General features: G+C 51.5%; 1 protein-coding gene and 1 non-coding gene across 2 annotated transcripts; both read left to right on the plus strand.

Annotated features, from left to right (window-relative positions):
• On the plus strand, positions 1-24,333 carry MFN2 (mitofusin 2). Its single transcript, XM_069479361.1, has 19 exons — positions 1-26; positions 1,225-1,365; positions 6,027-6,205; positions 9,069-9,204; positions 11,613-11,775; positions 12,434-12,558; positions 13,245-13,353; positions 13,460-13,567; positions 14,754-14,907; positions 15,123-15,190; positions 15,336-15,457; positions 17,366-17,492; positions 17,891-17,995; positions 18,164-18,266; positions 18,728-18,948; positions 19,638-19,793; positions 20,157-20,353; positions 21,163-21,297; positions 22,433-24,333. Exons 3-19 carry the CDS (start codon positions 6,031-6,033, stop codon positions 22,500-22,502), a joined length of 2,274 nt encoding a protein of 757 aa, XP_069335462.1. The 5' UTR covers positions 1-26; positions 1,225-1,365; positions 6,027-6,030; the 3' UTR covers positions 22,503-24,333.
• A 2,231-nt stretch (positions 24,334-26,564) lies between these two features.
• Positions 26,565-26,667, plus strand: LOC138391212 (small nucleolar RNA U13). The gene has a single exon (XR_011234821.1). It is a non-coding gene; the product is annotated as a small nucleolar RNA U13 (small nucleolar RNA).
• The last annotated feature ends 442 nt before the right edge of the window (positions 26,668-27,109 follow it).

Consider the following 27,109-nt stretch of genomic DNA (forward strand, 5'->3'; position numbering starts at 1 on the left):
GCCGCCGCGAGGCCGGGAAGGTGAAGGTGAGAGGGCGAGCGCGCCGGGGTGGCGGGGACCGGCCCAACCCAGCCCGGCGAGCCGTGAACAGCCTGGCGTAGGCCGGTGGGACGCTGGGGCTCGGGGGGTTCGGGATCCTGTCGGGCAGGTGTCACCGCTTTTCCGCCTCGCGGCTGGTCCCTCCGCGGCCCTGAGAGGAGGGGGCGGGTCGCGGGACCTGGGACTGGAGGTAGAGGCCCCTGAAGCTTCTCTTCGCACCAGCCTTTCCACCTTTCACCAGCACATTCCACCCTGCCTGTCCCCATTTTTCATCAGTCCTCTTCATTTTGCCAACATTTACTCAGCACATGGTAGGTGCCCACCTTCACCGCGGGAGCGCCCTGCCCTCCCCCACTTCGGGAGCTTTTTGTGCTCTGGTTTCGCCTTGTGTTTGCTTGTGTGACTTCTCGCCGTAGTGTAAGGCCATCGAAGGCAGGGACTGTTTCAAATCCATTCCTAACCCTGGCGCCTGACACACACACAGAAGGCACGCAGAAAATGCTGAATACATAGCTGTTTGGATGCACGAAGGCAAAGCTGCTTGTCCCTCTCTCTTGCCCTATTTCTTCAAATTCTCAATCATCTCTCTCTCCCTTCTCTCAGCAAAGGGCTCTGATGATCCCCTACCGGCCCCCAAGGGGGTGCGAGTGCTGGAGGGCAGCTCCATATAGTTAAAAACAAGTGAGCTGTGGAGTCAGAGGGAGCTGGTATCTCAGTTCCCAGTTTGGTCACTTGACTGGCAGTCAATAAATCTTCCAAGGATCCCAAGGCTCTGTTTGCCCCATAGAGTTGAGAATTAAGTGAGATACTTTACAGCAGCTGGAACACATTGGCTTTCAATAAGTTCCACTTCTCTTCCTCACTCCCACCCCTCCCATCTCTAGTCAGCTTTGTCCTGGTTCTGCTCCCTCCTCCCCACTCCCTCTCTCTGGATGTACCTTTACCAGGGCCCCTGCAGGGACCTCCCTGGTGCCTTGCACCAGCACATGGCTGAACACATGTTTGTGCACACCCATGATCGGCCCCACTTCTGTGTTGCTTTTCCCCAGGGCACTTCCTCACATGCCAGCCCAGTGAGTAATCTTCCTTCGGCATGAGTTTGGCTTTAAAAACCTGACTAGACATGTTTTGCACACCAGTGTTTTTTTGCCACCTGATGCCATCTCCCTTTTCTTTTCCAATAAGTCAGGACTGGTGGAGTTGGCACAATCGGTAGTCAACCTCATCCTGAGACAGGACAGAGAAGACCTCAAAATCTTTTCATCTTTTTGACTCCAGCCATGTCTGTGACGTCCACCCTGTGAAGATCTCTCATCATCCGAAAAAGTAAGTGGTAGCTGTGACTTTTGGTGCCCTGGATCAGGGGTGAGTGGAAAGGGGTGTGTTCTTCTGGCCCGCTGGTGGCAAGTCTCTTGGATGGGGTCCTCTTTGTGTAGAGCCAGAGCTTTCCAGCCTGTGTTGAAAAAACTACTGTATCTCCTTTCTACTTCCGTGGAAGATTTTGCTGGTTGCTGAGAGAGCCTGTTTAAAGGTTGACTGTTTAGAAAGTGTCTGGGATCTTTGCACACTTTTATAGCTAGAAATAAAATTTTAGAAAAGAAAAGAAAGTGGAATCTCCTGGGCTCCCGAAGAGTTAGTCTCTATCTCCCTTGTTTGGTCTTCTCTGCTGTGCTAGCTCTTCTCCCCCTTTCTGCTCAGCAGAGGTTGGCTCTTTATCACAGCTCTTCTAAGAGTCTACTCTGTCTCCTTTACCCTGTATGCTCTTTTGTTTTGATTTCTCAGCTTCTCCTCTGTTCCAGTTGTGCCAGCAGACGATCCACGGATCCATTTTATTTTCCCTGCTAGGAGTTGCTGTACGTAAAACTGGGTAAGGAGGTGGTGTGGATTCAGGGACTGTGCTTGGGATCCAAACACATCTTGCAGTGAATTTTGCTACTGCCGTCCCTACACCCAAGATACCTAATACTCCTCAACTAATAACCTAGGTTGAGGCAGAGCTTTTGATCACCTTGGAGTGCTAATAGCAATTCCATTTAGAATTGGGTTTGTTTCCGTCTACTGTTAATATCTGTTAATACTGTGGTTCTGGCACCTTTTTGGGATGGGAATGGGAGAGCCAGGATAAATGGGCCTTTCCCTAAAGTGTGATCTTTGGGATTTTAAAGAGTATTTACACAGAAGGGTTTCTTCATTGACTAAAATTTGTGAAATGCTGCATGAAATACAGTTAAGCTGCTGTCTTTACAACAGGCCTTCCAGACTTTTTACTGTGTTCATGTACTCCACTGGAGGGGGCTGGTAACAAAGTGTTACTATTTTACAAATTGATTCTACTGTGGAACCTTTTTTACTTGAAATTTTGGTGCAGCTAGAGTCCTGTGAACCACACTTGGGGAAATGCTGCCGTAAACTCTCTGAAAACCATGTTTTTAGGCGGTCACAGAAGTTCAAAGTGTGCTGCTTAGCGTGTAACTAATATTGGAGTTGGACTCGTGGGCCCAGCTATGCTTGGGGGATGGGCTGCACATGCCTGCGGTGAGCCCTGTGGTGCAGTGGGGATTATCAGGGCTTTCCAGAGGAGGAACGGGAACCCAGCTGCCTCCCACCACTTTGGAAGTGTAGGGAGCCAGCAGTCAAAACCCCAAGATAATGGGTGCCCTTTCATGGCTTTTGTGCATGTATTTTGCAACTTTGGTCCTTTTGTGCACATACATATGTCCAATTTGTTGTTGGGAGGGATTACATTTCAGAATCTGAAAGATTTGTTCAACTCTCTTGACTGAGCTCCAAATACTAAGAAACAAACACTTAAATGCTTAACCTAAAGCTGCTTTTGGTGTGAGATAGAAACAGGGTCTCACTAGACTGCCCAGTCTGATCTCAATCTCCTGGCCTCAAGTAATCCTCCTGCCTCTGCCTCCGCCTCCCAAAGTGCTGGATTGTACGTGTGAGCCATCACACCTGGCAAGAAAACTGCTTTTTAAGAAGAAAGTGGATTTGTGAATCCAGGGATGGAAGGTATAAGGATGGTACACCCCTCCCAGCGGGTATTCACTTCTTCCATGTCTCTCACAGTTGTTGGGAAGGAGGGTAGAAATGAAAAAGATCACTGCTTTGTTTCAGAGACTGGCTCTCTAGAGGCTTACCCCTAGGCTAGGACACAGGCTATGACAAAAAACCAAAAGCCTGAGGCTGGGTGTGGTGGCTCATGCCTGTAATTCTAGCACTCTGGGAGGCCGAGGGGGGAGAACTGCTTGAGCTCAGGAGTTTAAGACCAGTCTTAGCAAGAGTGAGACCCCATCTGTACCAAAAATAGAAAAAATTAGCTGGGCGTGGTGGTGCATGCCTGTTGTTCCAGCTACATTGGAGAGTGAGGATCCCTTGAGCCACTGCACTCTACCCAGGGTGACAGAGCAAGACTCTGTCTCAAAACAAACAAACAAACAAAAACCTGATAAGATTATATATCCTCTGTGAAGATGTCAGGGAAGGCTTCATGGAGGGGGTGACACATGGGTCTAGAAGGACAGGAGGAATATGCCAAATGGGTGAAAAAGGAAAGAGGATTCCAGGGCAGAAAGCAGCACATGCAACACAAACATGTAATCTCAGCTTGGGAATTAGCAGAGCCAGAGAAATCAGACAGAGTTTAGGGGGGTTGGCAGTACGTTTCACGCGAGGGGTTTGGGGCATCGGCTGCAGGCAGGGTGATGGTACGAGCAGGGCAGCTCCCAGAGTAGCTGAACTCCCGGCAGACTTTGTAACCTAAAACCAGTAGGCTCTGCTAGTGTGCATGCCTTTGAATCTTGTACTTACTGGGCACTAACGCTTTTGGTTTCATAGACTTTGGGTTTGCAAATGATGACCAGGATTTCAAAGCATCTGTTTCTACAAGCACAGCTGATATCAGAGAGCTTGTTTCCTGCCAGCAAGTCACTTCTGGGGCTGGGTACTGCTGTCCTCCCCTAGCAGACCTGTTTATTTGATCTCCATGGCGCGGGTGAGGGAGCAGTGGGGTGTGCTGGCAGAGTTGCCTCTGCCCTCCCTGAAGGCTGGGTGTTCGTGGGGAGAGTCTTGTGATCTTGCTGGCCGAGCTTATTAGTACTATTGCTCTATAACATGTAAAGCTACCGTTGAGTTCTTCCTGTGTGCAAAGCGTGTAGCTTGTATCATCATCTTTAGTCTTCTCACAGTTCACGTCGTATCTTGTTTGTTGTACTCATGAAGAAACCAACATTTTGAGATTAAATAACTTGCTTAAGTTTAAACAGCCCAGAAATAGTACAGTCACAATTGGAACCGAGCTGAGCATGATTCCAGCAGCTATCATGTGCAGCGCTCCATCCCAGAACCCCTTCTTTTCGTTTTGGGTGGTTTGCTTCTTCTCCTGCCTGGCCACATCCCCTATTTCTCTAAGAGTCTTAGCCGCGGGACCACAGCAAGCCCGATTTCAGCGCACTCTCCTTTGCTGTGTTGGTGGAGTCAGAGTGTCAGTTTCTTTCCAATTTGCTTTCTTGGACCTCTGCTGTCCTTATTTAAGCCCTTGACATGTGGCTTCCATGCTAAGAAAACATCTCTCATCGTTGTGGCATCATGCTGAGGAGGTGTAGAAACAGAAGCAGGGTCACTTCCTTCCCTTATGTTTACAGGAATCATTAACATTGCAACAGAATTTGTAGATTTGGGCAACACATGTGGGGTCCCATCTCCCTGGGCCCGTCTGTCTTCCTACCCACTGGTTGGGAAGGTTGGCTCCTAAGACCCAGTTTTGGCGTTTCGTCTTCATGGACTTTTCCCAGCTGTTCTCTCTGCTTCTCAGAACCTTGCTCAACACCCGTTGGCCCCACTTGGAAGTTTCTCATGTGTGCCCACTCACGAGCAACACCTCCTCTCCCAGCTGAAGAGAGTCAAGTGCTGCTGGGTGGAGAGCTGATGGCCCTGTGGTTAGGGTGGCTGGGGAGGGGGTGACACACCTGGCACACACAGCTGTGCACACTGCCCCGCATCCTTGCAGGGACCTTTTACTTTGACTTCTTAGCATGTGAGTGCTCTGCTCGGGAAACAGCTCTCTCCATGGTGGGAACTCTGAGGAGGGGTCCACTTTTGGGGTCAGGGGTTCCTAGCCACACCTGGGTGCCACCTGCTCTGGTGTGTCTGCCTCAAGACCTCTAGGACTTTGGAGTCAAGCCTCACGGCCCCTGAAATGTTATTGCTGTTTGAAAAAATAGGCTACAAAGACGTGTTCGATTAAGCGAGAACAAGAGAGCTAGCCACACAAAAATAGAATGTGCTAATAGATAAGATGTTAACAATGCTTATCACAAATTGGCAGGGTTATGGATTAATTTCCTTTAGTTTCCTGCTTTTCTACAGTGGACATAAAGGGAAATAAACTGTAGAAATAGACCTCTCTTAAGTGACAATCACCTTTCCTCCGCACCCCCACTAAAAAACAAACCCTGTTAGGAATTAGGGCCTTTGGGCTCTGGGACAGCAGAGTGACCAGGGAAAGGAGTGGGAGTCACTGACCTTGAGCATCTCTTTGCTTTCTGTTCAGTGCTTTTTCTTAGGAGATTATGTGTAGGAAATAAGTCAGATTTCTGTCACGCTTTTCTAAAGCTCAGAGGAGGCTCTGTGTGTTACCTCCCAATTCCTCCCTGTCTCTCTCAGGTGGGGGTGGCAGAGCCCGTCACTGCTCATCTGGCAAAGAACTGCCAGCACTAGGGCTGAACTCAGGGCCCTGGCTCCAGGCATCTCGCTGCCCATGCTGTGTGACAGGGAGACTGGCCAAAGTGTCCTGAGAGGTCCCTTCCTACTCCTGGGATGCTAGTTCTTCTCTTGCCATCCTTTGATCCAGTCCTGGAGGGCCCCATATTTTTGGTGGAACCTAGAGCTGGTCCCAGTTTCCCCCACCACACCTGCTGTACCCCTAGCAGAACATCCCAAGGTGGTGTCCCTAGGTTCACTCACACTGGCTTCTCTTGCAGCGCGATGTCCCTGCTCTTCTCTCGATGCAACTCCATTGTCACAGTCAAGAAGGATAAGAGACACATGGCTGAGGTGAATGCTTCCCCACTCAAGCATTTTGTCACTGCCAAGAAGAAGATCAATGGCATTTTTGAGCAGCTGGGCGCCTACATCCAGGAGAGCGCCACCTTCCTTGAAGGTGAGATGGGCACCTGCTCAGCCAGGTCCACTCTTAACTGTTTAGATATTTAGGTAGCAGGATTTGGTAGGGGGCGGGGCGTACAGCTCTACTCCGGGGGAACGCATGCCCAGACGGCCCCAGCAAACTCTGCTCTTGAAATCATGTGGAACTGGGGTCTGTGGAGATTAGGCCAGGAAGACAAGAGCTACCATTTAAGAAGTCCACGTATTTTGTTTCATTTAATTGTGGGAGGTAGGTGAATCTTACCGCATCTGAAAGGCAAGCAGATTAAGGTTTGAGAGTTGTCTGATACCTTGTAAGTGACAGAGCAGGGCCTTACCCAGGTGTCTCCAACTCCAGAGTTGATGTGTTTTCCTTGGCCCAGTTCTGGCTGCCGTTCATACGGGGCACTGCCTGGGTGTTGCTTATCCCTGACCAGGGTGCCCTCTGGTATTTTTAGACTGGCAATAGGACTATGAATAGGAAACGCACGTCACCTGTGCCTTTTCTACTACTTACTAATTTGAGCCCAACCTCTAATCCCTGCTCTACCAGCAGAGAAGGGCTGGTTTCCAGGGCTCCACTAGTCTGGGTGCCAGCTCCAGCACTGGCTGCCTCGGGCTCCCTCTTCAGAAGGGCACTTTGGCCCCAGGTCCTGAGATTGTCTGCCCTTGGCTTCCTCATTTGTGAAAGCAGGGCTCAGATGAGAACAGGGGTTTTCAGATTCTAGTCTGCAGAACCCTAGAAGTGCAGTAGTGGTGCCCCAGGGGCTGACCCCTGGCCCAGGTGGGCCACCTTCTCTCTGTTCAGCTTTTGGCTAGAGCAGCTTGGCGTCCCAGTTGTCGCCACCCTTTGGCTGTAGTGAATAATGCTGCTATGAACACGGGCTTCAAGTTCAAGTCCCTGCTTTCAGTTCTTCTGCATATATACTCAGAAGTGGAATTGCTGCATTGTATGGTAATTCTATTTTTAATTTTTTGAGGAACCACTGTGTTGTTTTCCATAACAGCTGCATCAAGTAACAGCTGTGTTATTTGCCAAGCTGCTATATGAAGTTACCTTTAAAGAAAGGGATTATGTCCAATTTTATTCCCCTGTCCTTGCATGATACTTTATACAAGAGAGGATGTTCCCTAAATATTTGGTGAACTAAAAAATCTGAATTTTAAAGTTATATGGTTAGTGGTTGAAATTATCTCAATTTGTTACCTGTTTATTCAGCAGTAGCTGTGGTGTGCTGGCCCTGTGCCAGGTGCCAGGCATGCAGAGATGGGGCAGACCAGGCTGCTGCCCTCCCAGAGCCCAGACTAACTCTCTGATGCTCTGAGTCACTTACTCAGATGACGCTGTGAACAGACACGTGCTCAGTAAAGGTGTTTATGTGATGCGTGCTTTGATTGCTCTCTACAGGAAAATAAGAAGCCTTCCCTATTGGTTAAATGGAAGGAAAAGAGCTAGAGTGATCCTGAGCTGTGTTCGGGATCGCTCTGGGTTTGGGAGAGGATGGTTCCTGCCTGGGGACTGTTCTCTAAAGGGCAGGTAACAAGAGTTGTGGGCCTGCTGGCTGTTGTTTTTAAATGTAGCCACTTGCTTGGGAGCAGCTTCCTCTGAGGGGCATTCCAAAGGCCATGCCCAAGTGACCATATAAGGGATGAATGTTGATGGGTCTGGATTGGTGGTGGACATGGTGGCGAGGTGAGGGTGGGGGGCCTGTTGGCTCGTTCACTTCGTTTCATGGCACCGGGCAGGCTTGGACATGCCACTTGTCATGCTCCAGATGCTTTGGGAGTGTTCTCAGGCTTGGGGCCTGCCAACCTGGTGGTTCTCAAGAGTGTGCTGAGGGACCAAACACCCATCTGCTCCCCAGCCAGCTGAAGCAGCCACCTGGTGCAAGTCCTAGATGGGATGGGGCAGGATCTTGCTTAGTAATAGATTGTTAGCCATCTGCCTGTCAAGGGCACTGGGAAAAGGCAATGCAGTGATCAAAGTGGCTGTTATTTAGCAAACATTTGTGCACCTGCTGGGTGCTGAGAGCAGATAATTTGGCCCTCATGGGGGAGATGATGCAGATAAGTGGGGGAAGTACAGGGTGCTGCGGGTGCACAGACAAGGAGGACCCAACTCAGCTTGGGGGATGTGGCCAGGGAAGGCTTCCTGGGAGCAGTGCTGTCTGAGCTAGACCCAAGGCCAAGTGGGAATGAGCCAGACTGCTCCACGGCAGTGTGTCAGCGGGTGAGGGAGGGGGTTTGGGCAGCAGTGAGCCAAGCTGGAGGGGTGAGGAAGCTGGTGAATTTGCGGATACGGTGAGCTGGCGTGTGAGGCAGGGGGTGGCAAGAGGCTAGGCGAGGCGAACAGCGCCGGGGCAGGAATGGCCTCATGAAGGGATGTGGAGTGGTCAAAAGCCCAAACTCAGGAGCCAGGCTGCATGGTTCAAATCCCGGCCCTGCCATTTCCTAACTCTGCCGTGCAAATAACGAGGATTAGATGAGAGACTGTTTGAAAAGTGACTAGAACCGAGTGCCTGGCATGTAGTGAGAGCTTTGTAGTATTTGCTAGGGAAAAATACACAAGTAAAGGATGGCAGTTAACATTTAGGTATTCATCTTCTGCCAGCCACCACTCTTAGCACTTTGTGATTCAGTTCATTTGATCCTCCTGTTGCCATCTCCGTTTTACAGCTAAGGAGACTAAGACCCAGAAAGGTTCATTTGCCTGAGTTCACAGTGAGGAAGTGGTAAGAACTAGCATCAAAACCCAGGCAGTCCTGCTCTGAGACCACAGTAGGGGATCTGGAACTTCAGCCTGGCACAGCAGGGGGCCACAGAGGTAGACTTGGGATTCCTCTGACCACATGATGACCCATTTTCAACCCCACCTCCAGACACCTACAGGAATGCAGAACTGGACCCCGTTACGACAGAAGAACAGGTTCTGGACGTCAAAGGTTACCTGTCCAAAGTGAGGGGCATCAGCGAGGTGCTGGCCCGGCGGCACATGAAAGTGGCTTTCTTTGGCCGGTGAGTCCTTGAAGCCCTCACACCTTCCTTCCAGGCTGGGTGGGAGGGACGCACTTTGTGCAGGATCACAGTCAGCCCCACGGCAGGGAGCAGCAGACGTGCTTCATAGTTCAGCACTCTCCTTTTTATTTTTTAATTGCAATAAAATACATGTAATATAAAATTTACCATCTTAACCATTTTTAAGTGTATAGTTCAGTAGTAAGTATATTCACATTATTGTGCAGCCAGTTTCCAGAGCTTTTGCATCCTGCAAGATTAAATCTCGTACCCATTAAACAATAATTCCTCATCCTCTCTTCCCCCCAGCCCCTGGCAACTACCATTCTACTTTCTGTCTCTGAATTTGACTACCCTAGGTACTTCATGTAAGTGGAATCAGACAGTATTTGTCTTTTTGTGACTGGCTTATTTCACTTTGTATAGTGTCCTCAAAGTTCATCCATACTGTAGCATGTGTCAGAATTTCCTTGCTTTTGAAGGTTGAGCAATATTCCATTGTGTGTGAATATACCACGTTTTGTTTATCCATTCATCCTTCAATGGACGCTGGGTTGGGTTGCCTCCGTCTTTTGGCTGCAGTGAGTAATGCTGCTGTGAACATGGGAGTACAGATATCTCTTCAAGTCCCTTCTATTTTTAATTTTTTGAGGAACCACTGTGTTTTCCGTAACAGCTACATCATTTTACATTCCCACCAGCGGTGCACAAGGATTCCAATTTCTCCACGTCATTGCCAACACTTACTTTTTTTTGACAGTGGCCACACTAATGGGTATGAGGTGATATCTCATTGTGGCTAATGATTAATGATGTAGAGCATCTTTCATGTATTTTTGGCCATTTGTATATCTTCTTCGGAGAAATGGTCTATTCAGATCCTTTGCCTATTGTTTAATTGTGTTGTTTGGTTTTTGGTTGCTGAGTTTTGGGAGTTTCTAAGCATATTCTGTGTATCGATCCCTTATCAGATACACGATTTGTAAGTATTTTCTCCCATTCCCTAGGTTGTCTTTTCACTTTGTTGAGTATCTCCTTTGATGCACAGAAGTTTTTTATTTTGATGTAGCCCAGTTTGTCTATTTGTACTTTTTTTGCCTGTACTTTTGGTGTCATATCCAAGAAATAATTGCCAAATCCATTGTCATGAAGCTTTTCCCCTCTGTTTTCTTCTAAGAGTTTTAAAACCGTTTGCTCTCCTACTTGTTATACTTCAAGGTCTAGTAGATACCTTTAAAAAAAAAAAAATCAAAATCCAATACAGGAAAAAAAGGCACCTAGACAGATTGGATACTAGGCACACAGTGGTAGCCTGGGGAATAGGCACTGTGCCCAGAGCCCTGTCCCTGATGACCTGTGACCTCAGGTATGGCCCTCCATTCCTCTGGGCTGTCATTTCTTCATCCTCACCTGGGGGGTGTGGCCCTCACTCAGGTGAGCAAGCAGGCTGCCCGTCTCACTGGATGCAGGTGAGGCCTTTGTGGTTCTGCTTGAGGGATGTGGCTGGGAAGCTTCAACTCCGAAGGAGAAGGACAGTGTTTAACACAGATCAAAAGCTCTGAAACCCCGAGCAAAGGGCTGTGATGGGTCAGACCGCTAAGGTGGTCTTCCCTTCAGCAGGCAGTGAGCAGCTGGACTGATGAGGTGGGAAAAGAGAAGCAAGACAGGCTCTGTGTGCAAAACCCTGGGTCGTAACAGAGGCTGTTTAGACTGAGGAAGACACCCCTGGGGCCTGGGTTATCCTTTGGAGACAGGCGGTCTCTATGAGTGATGCTGAGAGGCGTCTGGGTTACTCAAGGGGCAGGGTGAGTGTGCAGGCAGCGCGCTGTGCGGGCCCCTTGCACATTGGTCTGAAGTGACGAACCAGGGACACATCACAGGCTCGAGCCCAGGCATGTTTGTCTGTCTATTTTATTTTATTTCATTTTATTTATTTATTTTTTGAGACAGTCTTGCTCTGTCACCTGGGTTAGAGTGCCAGGGCATCAGCCTAGCTCACAGCAACCTCAAACTCCTGGGCTCAAGTGATTCTCTTGCCTCAGCCTTCCAAGTAGCTGGGATTACAGGCATGCACCACCACACCTGGCTAATTTTTTCTGTTTTTATTGGAGGCGGGGTCTCGCTCTTGCTCAGGCTGGTCTCGAACTCCTGAGCTCAAGGGATCCTCCTGCCTCAGCCTCCCAGAGTGCTAGGATTATAGGCGTGAGCCACGCTGCCTGGCCTGCCAGCTTATCACCTATTTTAATATAATAAACACAGACCACCTACTCTGTGCCTCTCTCAGCACGGTCTGGGCACTGGTGACAATGCAGAGAACAGGACTTTGGCCATTCAGGCCGGTGACTACATTGTGAAAGCCAAAACGGCTGATATTGGTGGCTTCACTGACCGCCATTATTTCCTTCTAGGACGAGCAATGGGAAGAGCACTGTGATCAATGCCATGCTCTGGGACAAAGTTCTGCCCTCTGGGATCGGCCACACCACCAATTGCTTCCTGCGGGTGGAGGGCACAGATGGCCACGAGGCCTTCCTCCTCACTGAGGGCTCAGAGGAGAAGAGGAGCGTCAAGGTGAGGGTGCTGGCCTGGCTTTCTGCCCTGGGCACTCTGGCAGGGCAAGTTGTCCACTGTGAGAGGGCTGACCCTATCTCTAAGGAGAAGGCAGGGCCTCCCTGCAGTCGAGTGTGGGAAACTTTCTAGACAAGCTGTTTTGAGGATGTGAGAGAGCTTTTGAGAGGCTCAGAAACGTGCAGCACCAAGATTGCGGACTTTGCAGTTCCTTGTGCACTTCTGAGCAGGCCATTTGATGCTCTCTTCGCTAATTAAGAAAGAGAGCGTGTGCCTTGTTCTTCCTTGGGATATTGCCAGAGAGGGATTCCTGCGTTTGCTGTGATTCTGACACCAGCCAGGGACTGACACACTTTGATTTTTCTGAGAGGCAGCTGCATTCTTGTTTGGGACCAGATGCTCAGTCTGGCTCATAAAGAATTAATCAGTGCAGAACAGACCCAGCTTAGGACGACATCTGGGAAAGAGGCTTCAAAGAGGAGTGAAGAAAGTTGGTCCTTATGGACAGCTCCTAGCTCTTAACTTTTTATACGTGAAATGAAAGAAAAGGGGTAGCAGATTGGCAGCAGTCCCCGGCCGCTGTGCTGTGGCCACGCGGCACAGGAACTTTCCTGGCTGAGTGGCTCTTCTCGGCCTGATCCTTTCCCTCTTCCACCATCAGACCGTGAACCAGCTGGCCCACGCCCTCCACCAGGACGAGCAGCTGCATGCCGGCAGCCTAGTGAGTGTGATGTGGCCCAACTCCAAGTGCCCACTTCTGAAGGATGACCTCGTGCTGATGGACAGGTAAGAGGGAAGGTGCCCTCCTGGGATGTCCTACCTGGGTGACACTGGATTTCCATTTCTGGATAATCCAGGCCATCACACCCTGGGCGCCGTCTTTGCTCTGTGTAGGCATTGCAGCCTTTCAGGTGGGCCCAACCCAGGCCTCCCGCCTCTTGGGTTTCCTCTAGAGCCTGGTTACTGTACTGGTTGGCACCAGTGCCCTGCGGAGTCCCAGGGATGGTCTGTAAGAGAGAGGAAGTTCTCAGCCTCAGCCCTGGCATGTGTACTGGGGGCAGGAGCTGTGGTGGGGTCAGTGGTATATTTCCTCTCTCTTGAAGGAGCACTTTGCCCCTACTTTGTGGACAGGTGTAACTATACCAAGAAATACAGTACCGCAGTGTTTACCTGGACTCCCATAAATACAAAACTTTACCTTAATTGTATATTCCCAAAGTAAAATTACAAATTATCATGTTTTTGTAAAAGTAATACTTGTATGTACTTAAAAAGCACCTTTCCAGGCAACGCAGAAGGATATGAAATGGAAAGTAAAGACCCCCCAGCAAGGGCCAGGCCTGCTTTCTCCCCGGCTCTGGCCTTGTCCTCCCTTGCCTGGCTGCCTCAGGAATCCCGGATCTGTTCTCAGCAGGAAGAGCAGGGCTTGTGCTCTGCGCCTGATGATGTTGGTTTACCCCTGTTACCTTTAGCCCTGGTATTGATGTCACCACAGAGCTGGACAGCTGGATTGACAAGTTTTGCCTGGACGCTGACGTCTTTGTGCTGGTGGCCAACTCGGAGTCCACCCTGATGCAGACGGTAACTCCTCTGCCTTCTCCCCCGCTCCCAGCACCCTCGTGGGCAGGCGGCAGGTGGGCCTTGGCTGGCAAGCCCCTCCTCCACCGAGGCCCTACCCTTTGTCTAGGAAAAGCAATTTTTCCACAAAGTGAGTGAGCGTCTCTCCCGCCCAAACATCTTCATCCTGAACAACCGCTGGGACGCGTCTGCCTCGGAGCCTGAGTACATGGAGGAGGTTAGTGCCTCTGTCTGGCAGTTTGAGGATGTCACCCTGCGTGAGTGCTTTCTATCCAGGGCTGCTTCATGCACCCCAGATCTAGTGACTTTCCTGAATTAATTTCATCGCCAAAGATTTCCAGATATTCTCTTATGGTGTCTTCTCGTGGCCTTAAAAACACTCCTTTCCCCTCTCTCATTCACTTTCCTGGATGGATCCCCTCCCAAGCAGCTTTCCTGCAGCTCTGAAAAGCCCCCCTACCACATTCGTGCCTCTCTGGGGCCAGTGCTCAGTTTGGTTCATAAAAAATTATTACAGGGCAGGCTCGGCTTCAGGAAGGCATCGGGAAAAGAAGCATGAAAGAGGAGCAAAGAATAATTGGTTCTTAATGACAACTCACAACTCTTTATATTTGTGAAATGGAAGAAAAAAGGGTAATAAGCCAGGCGCGTGGCATGCGCCTGTAGTCCCAGCTACTCTGGAGACTAACATAGGAGGATTGCTTGAGCCCAGGAATTTGAGACCAGCCTAGGCAACATTATCACAAAGGCGGGGAGGTCGCGATTGGTGATATTGGATGAGCAGGCCGAGTCCAAATTCTGGCTGGTGCTTGGCAGTGCGACTTTGGTAAATTCCCTGACCCTTCTGGTAATCCAGTTTCCTTACCAGTGTGACGGGTATAATAAATGGACTTGTGGAGGGGGTGAAATCTGTTAAAAGTGCCTGATGCGTGGTAGTGTCTACAAGAGGCCATTATAAGTTCGAGAACCCTAGAATCCTAGGACGTCAGAGCTAGAAAGGATTTTCTGCTGGCACCCAGAAGACTTGGCTTGTCAGGGCACAGCACCCAAGTTTAGGTTTCTTGACCCCCAGTTTCCTTTCCTTTTGGGGCACCAAGGTGAGACACTGTGTGGGCTCTAATAAGAAGCAGTTAGGTCATGTTTAAGCATTTCTGCTGGCACATGAATAAAATATCTTTGGCAGGCTCTCCCCCAAGAAACCCCCATGGCATCGGTCTGGAAAGCTTGGTGGCTAGAGAGCAGAGATGGTGGGAGGTGTTTCACTTCGTATGTTTGTATCTTAGACTATTGAACCACATGAATATATCAGCTATTGTTTTAATACAAGAGGCAGTTGGGGGCTGTGGGCTCTGTCAGGAGGGGCCCACCTGCACCCGCCCTGGTCACATCTGTTTGGGCTCCAGGTACGGCGGCAGCACATGGAGCGTTGTACCAGCTTCCTGGTGGACGAGCTGGGCGTGGTGGATCGAGCCCAGGCCGGGGACCGCATCTTCTTTGTGTCTGCCAAGGAGGTGCTCAACGCCAGGATCCAGAAAGCCCAGGGCATGCCTGAAGGAGGTAATGATGGGAACAGACGTCCTCCTTTTCCCGGATGTTTGAGATGTGCGGCCTCGTGCTGAGTCTGTCACTAGAAAACCATTCTGAGGATGACATGGTGAGAGGAGCCTTCAGTGAGAGGCTCTCATCTCCAGCAGTGGTTTGGTTTGGGGGGATTTCACCGTTTTCCTCTGCTGCCCAGTTCTTTCCTGACTAATGCAGTGCGGTCCTCCTAGGGGGCGCTCTTGCAGAAGGCTTTCAAGTGAGGATGTTTGAGTTTCAGAATTTCGAGAGGAGATTTGAGGTAAGTCCTTTGATTCTGGTATCTGGCGGTTCTGTGCCTCCCCAGCTCTCACTGGCTGTGTCCCTGGCAGTGAAAGCCAGAGCCTGGCCCTTGGCTATGAGTCCCAGGTGGCCCACACCTCCCTCGGTGCCTCTGTCTGTTTCAGGAGTGCATCTCCCAGTCTGCAGTGAAGACCAAATTTGAGCAGCACACAGTCCGGGCCAAGCAGATTGCAGAGGCAGTTCGCCTCATCATGGACTCTCTGCACATCGCAGCCCAGGAGCAGCGGTAAGAGCCCACAGCTGCAGACAGGCACAGAGGGGTGCTGGGAGGTGAGGGCGCCACCCCTGCCTGGGCAGCTGGGACAGATGTGCTTTGATGGCAGAGCTCAGTTTCTGGGCTCCCGTCCAGGGCCCTTCCCCTCGGCCACCAGACCGTGTTAGAGCCGCGTGGACAGCCAGGGGAGGAGGGCTACTGGGTGCCCGATTGCCCTACCTGGGCTGTGCAGTGCGGTCCCCTGTGTTGGAGGCCTCAGCCCACACCCTGCTGAGCACTGCAGCCATTCTCAGAACCTGAACACGGTTTATAAAAATGACACTTTTTGGAGAAATTTAAAATATAGGGCCAGGTGCGGTGGCTTGTGCCTGTAATCCTAGCACTCTGGGAGGCCAAGGCAGGAGGATCGCTTGAGGTCAGGAGTTCAAGACTACCCTGGGCAACATAGTGATACCTCATCTCTACAAACAATAAATAAAATAGCCAGCTGTAGTGTCCTGCACCTGTAGTCCCAGCTACTCAGGAGGCCGAGGCAGGAGGATCGCTTGAGCCCAGGAATTTGAGGTTGCAGTGAACTATGATGGTACCACTGCACTCTAGCCCAGGTGACAGAGCAAGACTCCGTCTCAAAAAAATAAATAAAATGAAATATAGAAAAATACAGAGAATGATGTGAAAATACCTTGCTTCTAAACCACACAGAATTGACAGTGTTTTCTTTATATTAAATGAAAATTAAAGAAATGTTAAATGCCCTTTGATTCTTTAGCCCCTGTCCTAGTGTCACTCTGCCCTCTCCTCAGAGATGCCATGATCATGAATTTATATAGTCCTATCTCCCATTTAAAAAGTACTTTTTAACACAAATCCTAAAGAGTACGTAATGTTGCTTTGTACACATTTTAAATATACAGGTGTGGTATCGGGTATGTCGCTGCACTTTGCTTTTCTTTCCACTCAACGTTGTTTTCCCTTTTATCCTCATTGGTGCGCTTAGTTTATGTTTGTTTGTTTGTTTTTGAGACTGAGTTTCTCTGTCACCCGGGCTAGAGGGCAATAGCGTCATCACAGCTCACTGCAGCCTCAAACTCCTCGGTTCAGGTGATCCTCCTGCCTCAGCCTCCCGAGTAGCTGGGACTACAAGCACATGCCACCACACCTGGCTAATTTTTCTGTTTTTATAGAGACGGGGTCTTGCTCCTGCTCAGGCTTGTCTCAAAATCCTGGCCTCAAGTGATCCTCCCACTTTCATCTCTCAAAGTGTTGGGATTACAGGCGTGAGCCTCCCTCCCCAGCCTCTAGTTTATGAATATTAATTCTGTAGCTTGTTCCACTCCTCATTTTCCTGTTGACTGATCTTTGGGGTTTTTTTGCTGTTGCAAACCCCACTGCAGCAGACATCTGTTGGTGTGTGCCTTGTGCTCCTCCGTGAGGCCTTTCTAGGGTTGATTCCTAGAGGTGCAGCGGTTCTATCTTAGGGTACGGGCGTTTTCAGTTCTGCTTGGTTTCACCCTCTTGCTCTCAGCACAGCTGTGTGCACTCAGCATGCCACAGGCACTGTCCCTTCAGGCCTGATCGTTTTTTGCCAGGCCTCTGGGTAGAAAGTAATGCCTCTTTTTAATTTCATTTCCCTGATTACCAGTGAGTTGAGCATCTTTTCCCTGTACTGATTGGCAGGACTTGTTTAAACCCCCTTCTAGCACCCTCCGCGCTCTGTCACCGCCGCCTCTCCTTCCACACGGAAGGCTGAAGAGTGACTGGGCGGCAGAGGTGCCTCCCTCCCACCTGGGAGGGGAAAGGTCACTGCCGAGGCCGGGCAGGGGATGGGGCCTGTGCAGGCTTTCTGGTGTCTCCTCTTGCTCCTCTGCGTAGTTGGGTGGGAACGTGGGTTTCTAACCAGCGCTCTTTCTTTCCTTTCAGGGTTTACTGCCTGGAAATGCGAGAAGAGCGGCAAGACCGGCTGAGATTTATTGACAAACAGCTGGAGCTTTTGGCTCAAGATTATAAACTTCGAATTAAGCAGATTACAGAAGAAGTGGAAAGGCAGGTGAGAAATGAGGAGGTAGCCCTTAGGGAGATTTGGACTCAGAGTAGAGTCCAAGTGCTGGAAAAGTGAAAAAATGGGCTTTCTAGGGGGCTTTTCAGCCTTCTGGAAGGAAACTGTGGCTCTGGTTCAAGAATACGGAGCCTCTCCTTGTCCTGTTGTTTGTCACTATGTGACCCACGGCACGTCCCCCTTCCTCAGGGCCTCTTCCATGTATCACGTGGGCGTTTGATCAGCCAATTTCTCAGGTCCTTCCACCTCCGAGGCTTGGATTGCGTAGGTCGGCTGGGGGACTGCTGGCGTGAGCGGAGGGTTATCCAGCCCGCTAGACTCCCTCCTGGTGCTGCGCGATTGAACCACGTCTTCCTTGATACTTAACATTGTGCTCCCTTTTGCTGGAGGTGTCGACTGCGATGGCTGAGGAGATCAGGCGCCTCTCTGTGCTGGTGGACGAATACCAGATGGATTTCCACCCTTCTCCGGTAGTCCTCAAGGTTTATAAGAATGTGAGTCGTGGAGCCACAGGTGTTCTTGGCAGCGGGCCCCAGCAGTGATTCAGCCCCTGCTGGTCTGGGTCAGGGCCCGCATGTGGAAGTGGAAGCCACCCGGCGGGTGTGGGCTGCGGGAAGTCTTGCTGGGGTGCCGCTTCTCCTAACTCCCTCTTCTGGGCACAGGAACTGCATCGCCACATAGAGGAAGGGCTGGGCCGAAACATGTCCGACCGCTGCTCCACGGCTATCACCAGCTCCCTGCAGGCCATGCAGCAGGACATGATAGGTTCGTGCCGCAGGAGAACTTGGGACCTGGGACCTGGGGCTGCCCAGAGTTCAGATTCAGAGACCAAGCTAAAGACGTAATGACTTTCCTTATCTGTCACCTTTGGTGATGATTCAACCCAATACCTACAGGTTCTGGGTATGTGTCGTGAATTCATGCTATGCGTGGCATCTGGGAGCCCATCCTGTGTTACCACAGGGGACTGTCATAGGCCGAGAGCTTGGCTTGCTCCTCAAATCCCGTGAGGCACAGTGTTAGCAGGTGTGGAGCCTCAGCCTGCACACCCTGGGAGAGCTGGCTGCCTGCCGTGAGCGAGGCTTTCCCAGCCCCGCCAGCCACTCGTCCGGGGTGTGGTCTCCAGGCATCCTTGGCAGTAGCTGGTGGCACTTGTTCCGAAGGCCGGACACTGGTGTGGCACAGGCTGAGCTGAAACGAGTTTTCCCCGTTTCTTTCCCTGACAGACGGCTTGAAGCCCCTCCTTCCTGTGTCCGTGCGGAGTCAGATAGACATGCTGGTCCCGCGCCAGTGCTTCTCCCTCAGCTACGACCTGAACTGTGACAAGCTGTGTGCCGACTTTCAGGAGGACATCGAGTTCCATTTTTCACTCGGATGGACCATGCTGGTGAATAGGTTCCTGGGCCCCAAGAACAGCCGTCGGGCCTTGATGGGCTACAACGACCAGGCAAGCAGAGTACCTCCCCACAGGGGCATTTCGGGAAGTCGGCCTGCTCGCCGCCCCCGGACACGCAAGCCATTCTGAAACTAAGGTTGACAGCTGTGGCAGTGTGTGCCACCACAGTCAGGATTTTTGCCATGGAACAACCTGGCCTTGTTCTAAGCAAAATTATTTGTGAAATGACATAATGCTAACTGCATTTTTTTCTAATACACGTTACAGTAAGTATGTAACTATTAAAAATAGGTGACCTTTAAAATACCCACTTATCTACCACCATTTTGAAATTTAGATTTAAAAAACATCCATCTCTAAACCACTTGAATTGTTGCATGTACTGCTGTGTGTACAGGTGCCACACTTTGGGAAACTGCCTGTGTGTGCCAGGATGGCCACAGCTCACACCTGTGGCATCCCACAGCGCTCAGGGCTGTTAGGAAGCTTAAACCCCTGCAGTGAGCTATGATTGCGTCACTGCACTCCAGCCTGGCAGAGACCCTGTCCTTTAAAAAAAAAAAAAAAGGCTTAAATCAATCCTCCTCTGCTACATTCAAGCTCATTTTCCCACTTTTTGCCTTTTGGAAATGGAAGAAGCACTCCTGTGTCTCTGTCCCAGCTCCCCTACCCTTGAGGGTCATGGAGGGTTTGCATGAACAAGGTACTTGCCACGTCCTTCTCATGGTTTCTCTCTTCAGGTTCAGCGTCCTGTCCCTCTGACACCAGCCAACCCCAGCATGCCCCCCCTGCCACAGGGCTCACTCACCCAGGAGGAGCTCATGGTTTCCATGGTTACTGGCTTGGCCTCCCTGACGTCCAGGACCTCCATGGGCATTCTCGTTGTTGGAGGAGTGGTCAGTGACGAGTCCTGCTCGGGAAGGTGGGGGTGAAGGGCAGGCGGGAGGGGACTGAGGGCTCCGGTGGTGGCCCTGCATTGGGCCACAACTTCACAGTGAGCTCTGTGTTTCCTCACGTCTCAGAGACTCTTCACTGTGATCTCGTGGGGAGCACTGACTCCCTAAGTTTCCCTCATTCCCAACTGGAGATGGTCCCTGCCCTTCTGGTCTCGGTGGGGTGAAAGGAGACATTGTTGGGGGCTCCAAGTAGAAACACCAAGGCTCCTTATGTGGGGCTCTTGGGACAGTCCTGGTAGGGACAAGCGCAGCAGGCGGTGGGGGTCACAGGCTCCGCTCCGGGCCGACCGTGTGCCTTTGCAGGTGTGGAAGGCGGTGGGCTGGCGGCTCATCGCCCTGTCCTTTGGGCTGTACGGTCTCCTCTACGTCTACGAGCGTCTGACCTGGACCACCAAGGCCAAGGAGAGGGCCTTCAAGCGCCAGTTTGTCGAGTATGCCAGCGAGAAGCTGCAGCTCATCATCAGCTACACTGGCTCCAACTGCAGCCACCAAGTCCAGCAGTGAGTGACCCTGTCATCCTGAGGGGAGGGCTTCCTTCTAGGTGGGGTCAGCAGCCCCATCTCCCAGCCTGGCCTGGAGACCCCTGCGTCCTGACATCATGGGCCCTGGGCCTTCAGTGTGCAGTGCCAGCTCTGAGGCCAGGGACGGGAGAGGGCTCTCTCAGGGACACCTTATATCCTGGGCTGGGACCAGGTAGGTCTCTGGTCCTCCAGGGGAGGAAGAAGTGGGCATTCCTAGTAGGCGTTTTCAGAAGTTGCCTTGAGGGCTTGGGCTGCGGATGTAGCTTTGCAGTTCTCCATCCCAGCCCGCTCCTCGTGCGCATCCTAGGTCACGTGGGGTCTGTTGCTCGGGCTGGGGAGGGGGACTGTGCCAGCTTCCCTCTTTTAACTGCCGTGTGGCGGACCGTTTGCCAGGCATTTTGCACCTAATGTTTTATTTACTTCTCTTACCCTTTGAGGTAGATGTTGTTTTATTGGCATCTCCTTTTTCAAAATGAGGAAACAGACGTGAAGAACAGTCATGTGTCGTCCTTTGCTGATGAGCAGCAGAGCCCGGTCCCTTGTGCCCAGGCCAGGGTGCGCTGCTCTGTGCCACTGCCTCTCACGCTCTGGTGAGCTCAGTGTGTTTGGCTGTTAGGATTATTCACAGCTCCAGGAGGAGGTGGATCCTGCCAACCAGGGCTGGTGGAGGGCAGAGCTGCTGGCAGGGGTGTGGACAGGCCCAGCTGCCGCCTCCCTCTCGGTGGATTTGGCCGCCTGTGTCCTGCTCAGACAGACACAAGGGTTGATCCCTCCTCTCATCCCCTCAGGGAACTGTCTGGGACCTTTGCTCATCTGTGTCAGCAAGTTGACGTCACCCGGGAGAACCTTGAGCAGGAAATTGCTGCCATGAACAAGAAGATCGAGGTTCTTGATTCACTTCAGAGCAAAGCCAAGCTGCTCAGGTGAGGCTGGGCTGGGGGCTGGGGGCAGCGGCCTCCAGTGTCTTGGCCGTGAACACGAGCCTCTCTGGTGGGGATTTAGCTCGCTCATCTTAGATGGGTGCCCGAAGGGTGCCAGCGCTGGAGGCTCAACAAGACGCAGCATCACCGCCCTCCAGGCGTTTGCAGGTAGGGACATGGTGACATCACAGGAAGCAAGCGTGACAGTACCGAGAGGTTGTAGCTCCCAGGCACCGTCTGTCTAACTGCAACAAACACTTGGCCTGTTTCTTTCAATCTTCCACATCCCTTGAGGGACAGATCATCAACTACTTTTTAAAACAGGAAAATTGGTGCCCACAGCAGTCGAGGAACTTATCTGGAAGCTCACAGGGAGCAGTCAGGCCAGGAGTGGAGTCCAGGTGTGCTTGGCCCCGGGGGCCTCTGCGCCCTGCACACTGAGTCTCCGTGCGCTGGGCTGGCCCCACAACTGAATGTAAAAGTGCTCTGCAAAAGTCCTCGGCCCACTCAGCCCATGATAACATCAGCACGTGGGGACCCTGTACTTCCTGCCCCCGCCCCTGACGTCAGAGGCCCGCCTGCAGGGCAGCAGAGCCGGAGGGGCGATGGCATCAAAGGGTATCAGCTCCAGCCCCCTGGCCAGATCGGTGGGCTTTCCCTTCCTTGACTGTGTGGATGTGCCCTCCCTGCCCACCACCCCCGGCACAGCCTCCTAGGGACGCAGTGTTCTCCCTGGGGACAGTGGGTGGGGGTGCCTGCTGCTGCTCGTCGGCCACAGGGACAGGCTTGAACCAGGAAAGGGCCTCCTGTCAGCACCCCATCCCCTTGCTTGGCAAGCAGGAAAACTGAGTTCCCAAGGGTTCGGGGACTTGCCCGTGGTCCCAGGTGAAGCAGACACGGGCTTGAGAGTCAGAAAAGCCTGACTCGCAGCTTCCTCGATCATAACTGTGTGACCTTGGGAAGTTCTGCAACCTCTCTGGGCCTCCTTTCCTCATCTGTAAATGCGAGGAAAGAGGGTTATTGGAGGATGAAGTTATTGGAGGCTACGTGTCAGGTGTGCTCAGGATGGCACCTGGTGGGTAGTGCTAGTCTCACCTACGATCAGCTGTCGTGGTTACAAAGCACCGTTTCTTTGCAGGAATAAAGCTGGGTGGTTGGACAGCGAGCTCAACATGTTCACGCACCAGTACCTGCAGCCCAGCAGATAGTGGGCGGCCTGGCGGAGCCCGTGCGGAGGAGGGCGCTGCTGCCAGCCCCCGGCGCGTGCGGGCTCCCCCAGGGGTGCGTGTGGCTCCGCCCCTGGCCACCGTCGAGAGAACGAAGCACCCACTGTCTCATGCCGTTGTGAGCCCTTCAATGCTAGTTATCCCCCCCTTTTGCCTGCCTGTGCAGGAAGATCTGGCTCATACCCCTAAAGGAGACTTTGTCACGACTGGACAGCACGGTACCAAGGAGTTGCAGCGAGGCCGTGCTCTGCCCTGTCAGGTTCGGGCGACTGAAAATCAGGGCTAAGGATCCCAGCCCTGCAGAATGCCACACTGACGCCTTCCGGGTGTCAGGCACACACCCCACCTTCCTCTGCCCTTGCACCCCTGCACCCCCGCACCCCTGCAGAGAGAGGCTGCCTGAGGGGTGACTGGATTTTCTTCCCAGAAGTATCAGAAAAAGCTCCAAGAATGCCGAGTCTGTCCCAGAAGGACCGTGGCTTGTGTCCCTGTGGTCTTTCAGCGTCAGAGCTCCCTCGGCTCACTGAGCTGCTCAGACACGTCGAGGGGGCGACGCTCCCTGTGCCCTGGGCTGAGACTGAGGCAGGCCTGTGCCAGGAGGGATGGGAAAGAGGAGCCCGAGCAGCTCAGAGGAGGGGGCGTGTCTGATGGGCAGTACTATTGGAGTGGGTGGTCTTCGCCTTGATGAGGAGCAACTTGCCTCTCTTTTTGTCATTGTGTCCCTTGCTCTAGTTTAAGTCCTTGCCTGTGGGGGCCTATTTTATCATTGGTGGAAGTTGGTTTGGTGCAGGTGGTTAAAGGATGTCGTAGAAGGATGGAGGGTGGAAGGTGGGGAGGCTGGGGGGAGTGGTCCCCACCCAGGATGGCCGGAGAGCAGGCCCTGCACTTGACCTCACTGTGCGAGGGGCTCGTGGGCCTGAGAGCCCCCACCCTATTAGCTTGGTTGCATCCCTGTTATGCCCCTTAGGAGACACGGCTCCATCCCCAACCCTGGCCGTGCCCCAAGCTGCCCTTGGCCACCAGTCCCCTGGACTGAGTTTCCTATGCCAGTGATTGCCGTCGGCCAGGGGACAGTGTGGGAATCCAGTGCCCGTCCTCCCAGCCTCTCTGATCCCCGGAGCCTTGATTGGCACACTTGTCCTTGGGTTGACTTCGAGAAGTTTTTCCTGTTGTTGAGTTTTGGGATTACTACTGGTCAAAGTGGGGGCAGGCTCCTGTCACCAAGGTGTTAACTGTGGGGAAAACGGTGTTTGGGTGACAAGCCTTTGCAGCACAGGTCGGGGAGTTTCCTGAAATAAGTAACGCTTCTCCCAGAAAGCAGCTCACAGGGCAGGGCCCTGCAGAGAGTGGAGTCCGATCCTGTTGGGTTTGAGTCCGGTCACCACCTGGCTTTGAGGAAATGAGTTGGTGGCCCCCGTGCACTGGTAGGTGGCAACGCAGGTGACGTCCTCTCCACATACCCGCTTGTGCTTCAAACCCTCAGTCTACCCTGTTTGTGGGACAAAGTGATGGACTGTGCCAAGGCCGACGTGCAGTTAGCGGGATGTCGCGTGTCTTTGCCAGTCCTGGATGGATGGGGGCCCCTCACACCTGTCAGAGAAGAGTAATGTCACACAATTCCAAAGGATTTTGTGCTCTTTTTGAAAAAAAAAAAATTTAGAATCAACAGTAATTTTTTTTCAATGTTTCCCCTGGGGAATGAATGAAATTTTGAGCTTCTTATACAATAAGTAAAATTAAATTTATACCACAGAGGGAGAGACCCTTTCTGAAAGAAGTGTGGCAGAAAGCACTTTAATTTAATGCTGCTAACTTTGTTCTCTGTTTTTATGTTCATTTGCTGGACTGCAAGATGTGCTTGACACAGTGAGTTCTCTGACGCATTTAAGGTGATGTATTTGCCTGAATTACTCCTGTATCATTGCTGGTAATATTGGAAACTAAAATAAAACCTAGTTGGAAACCCTCTGTGGGATCTCTGCCTCATCATTTTACTGTTCTTGTGCAGACTCTTCTTGGATGTAGCCAAGTCTGCAGGCTGTGTTTTCAAGTGACCTTAACTTTGGGGAAAGTTCCCACTGTGGTCTGCCAGCTAGGTCCTCTTTATTCTTGGAAGGAATCTCATACTCTCAGAATAAGTGGTGTAACTGATCTTTAAGAATCAGGAAATCTAGATTGATTTCTTTACAGATTTCTCTATAATGCCAAGCCATTCATTTTTCACTTAAAAAGTAAATGACTCAGACTGGTCCATCCTGCCCTGCCTTCTGAGAATTTGGTTGCAAACTTTTCTTTCTTTTTTTAAAGGGCCCTCAGGAGTGGATTGGGTATGGCTCATCAGTTTCCCTGCCCGGAGCTGGCGCCACCCACTGTCTGCCCTGGTCGCCCACTTCAGAGGCCACAGCTCAGCTAATGGCCACCTCATCCCTCCAGATTCCCAGGCCACACACTTGGGCTGTCACCCTAGAGTCTGCCGTCACACGTGCCGCATATAATCTGTCCATTTCTGCCTCGTAAGTCTGTCTCAACCCTGAACGCTTTCCCCACCTCCATCCCAGCCACCCAGTGCTGACCCAGACTCCTGCCTTGCCCCCTCCTTCCTGTCCTTGCCATCTTGTGGCTGTTTCAAGGCAGCAGCCAGTGACCTTTTCACATGGAACTCAGCTCACGCTACTTCTCTGCTCAAAACATTCCTGATCCTCGAGCCACCCCCCACCATTCCACCCAGAGTGGAGGCCCGAGTCCTTGCAGTGGCCCCTGGCACCAGCCCTCACTTCCCATCCTTCCAGCTGGCCACAGCTGGCCACCTCCTTTACCAAGTGCACTGAAATGCCACCTCAGTGAGGTCTACCCAGACCACCCTATTTAAAATGCCCTCTTCGCCTTCCCCTGTCCCCAGCACTCCTGAGCTCCCTCACCCTGCAGCATACGTAATATATGTGTTTTTCATAACAGTCATCTTTTTTTTTTTGAGGCAGAGTCTCACTCTGTTGCCTGGGCTAGAGTGCCGTGGCGTCAGCCTAGCTCACAGCAACCTCCAACTCCTGGGCTCAGGCAATCATTGTGCCTCAGCCTCCTGAGTAGCTGGGACCATAGGTATGTGCCACCATGCCTGGCTAATTTTTTTCTATATATTTTTAGTTGTCCAGCTAATTTCTTTCTATTTTTTTAGTAGAGACAGGGTCTCGCTCTTGCTCAGACTGATCTTGAACTCCTGAGCTCAATCGGCCCACCTCGGCCTCCCAGAGTGCCAGGATTACAGGCGTGAGCCACCGTGCCCGGCCAACAGTCATCATCTGACAGGTGTTTTGTTTCATTGAACATATACTCCGCCAGGGCCCAGCTTTTTGTCTGTGTTTATTGGTGTCTACCTAGCATCTAGACCAGTGCCAGGCACTGGACTGGAGCTCAGTAAAAACTTGTTGGATGCACAAATCCCACCCCGATAACACAGTCCACACGTTTATCAGCCCTCAGCGTTGGGGGACTGAACTAACAAATGCTACTGGAAATCTGTGGGTAGGCACAGTACTAGCAACTTTCAAGTGTTTTGTGTATTCAGTAGTTAGCATTTTCAACTCAGTGTGGAAACTGAGGCTCAGAGAAGTTAGGACTAGCTCAAATCCCAGCAGCTGCGGGGATGGAGGAGGGATGACAGAGCTTGGGTTTAAGCCCAAGTCTTAATTTCCCAAAGCCCAGTGGCTTTCAAACTTATTTTTTACCCTGACCCACAATAATAAATACATTGTGAGCCAGGCACTGTGGCATGCACCTGCAGTCCCAGTTACTCAAGAGGCTGAGGCAGGAGGATCGCTTCAGGCCAGGAGTTAAAGGCTGTAGTGTGCTGTGATCTCACCTGAGTAGCCACTGCACTCCAGCCTGGGCAACATAGTGAGACCCCATCTCTAAAAATTAAAACAAAGACAAAAATAAACATACTGTGATCCAGCACACACCTATGTGTAAATGAAACAAAAAATTTAAAATAATCATTACCCTTTTCCTGCAATACACAGGTAGTTGCTGACATTAACAAGATGCTTGATCGTTTTGTAGTTCGGAAGCATGATGATTGGGTTTTCACACGCATTCATGAGATGTGCTTCCTTAATCTTTGTTATGACGTCCGCACATTACCCGTCTGACATGAAAACAAAAGATGCTATTTACAGCCCACTAAATTGTGTCCCAGCTACTCTTGGGTGATGACCCATTGTTTGAAAAAGGGTGTTCTATACCTTACTGCCTCACTCCCACACGGCTCAGTTCTTATTCCCAGTGAAGGCCAGACTCATTCCTGTGGTTTCTCAGACTCCCTCATCTGTCTACTGGACATTCTGGGGAATCTGAGAGGCCGGAATGTTTAGCCCTGCGGTAAATGTCCCCATTTAATCACAAAGAGTATGTAGGCAGGAATGTGCCTCTCTGTTCCAGGCACTGTGGGAGGCAACCCAGGCAGCCTGAACGGGGAGAGCATCTGGTTCACAAGGGCTTCTCCTGAAACACAACCCTCCTCGAAGATGTCGGCTAAGTTCACTCTGTCCTCAAGGGCATGATGTTTTGTCTCCGAGTCAGACTCTTAGGCTTGA

Source organism: Eulemur rufifrons, chromosome 8, assembly GCF_041146395.1.
Source record: "Eulemur rufifrons isolate Redbay chromosome 8, OSU_ERuf_1, whole genome shotgun sequence".
Taxonomy (NCBI): domain Eukaryota; kingdom Metazoa; phylum Chordata; class Mammalia; order Primates; family Lemuridae; genus Eulemur; species Eulemur rufifrons.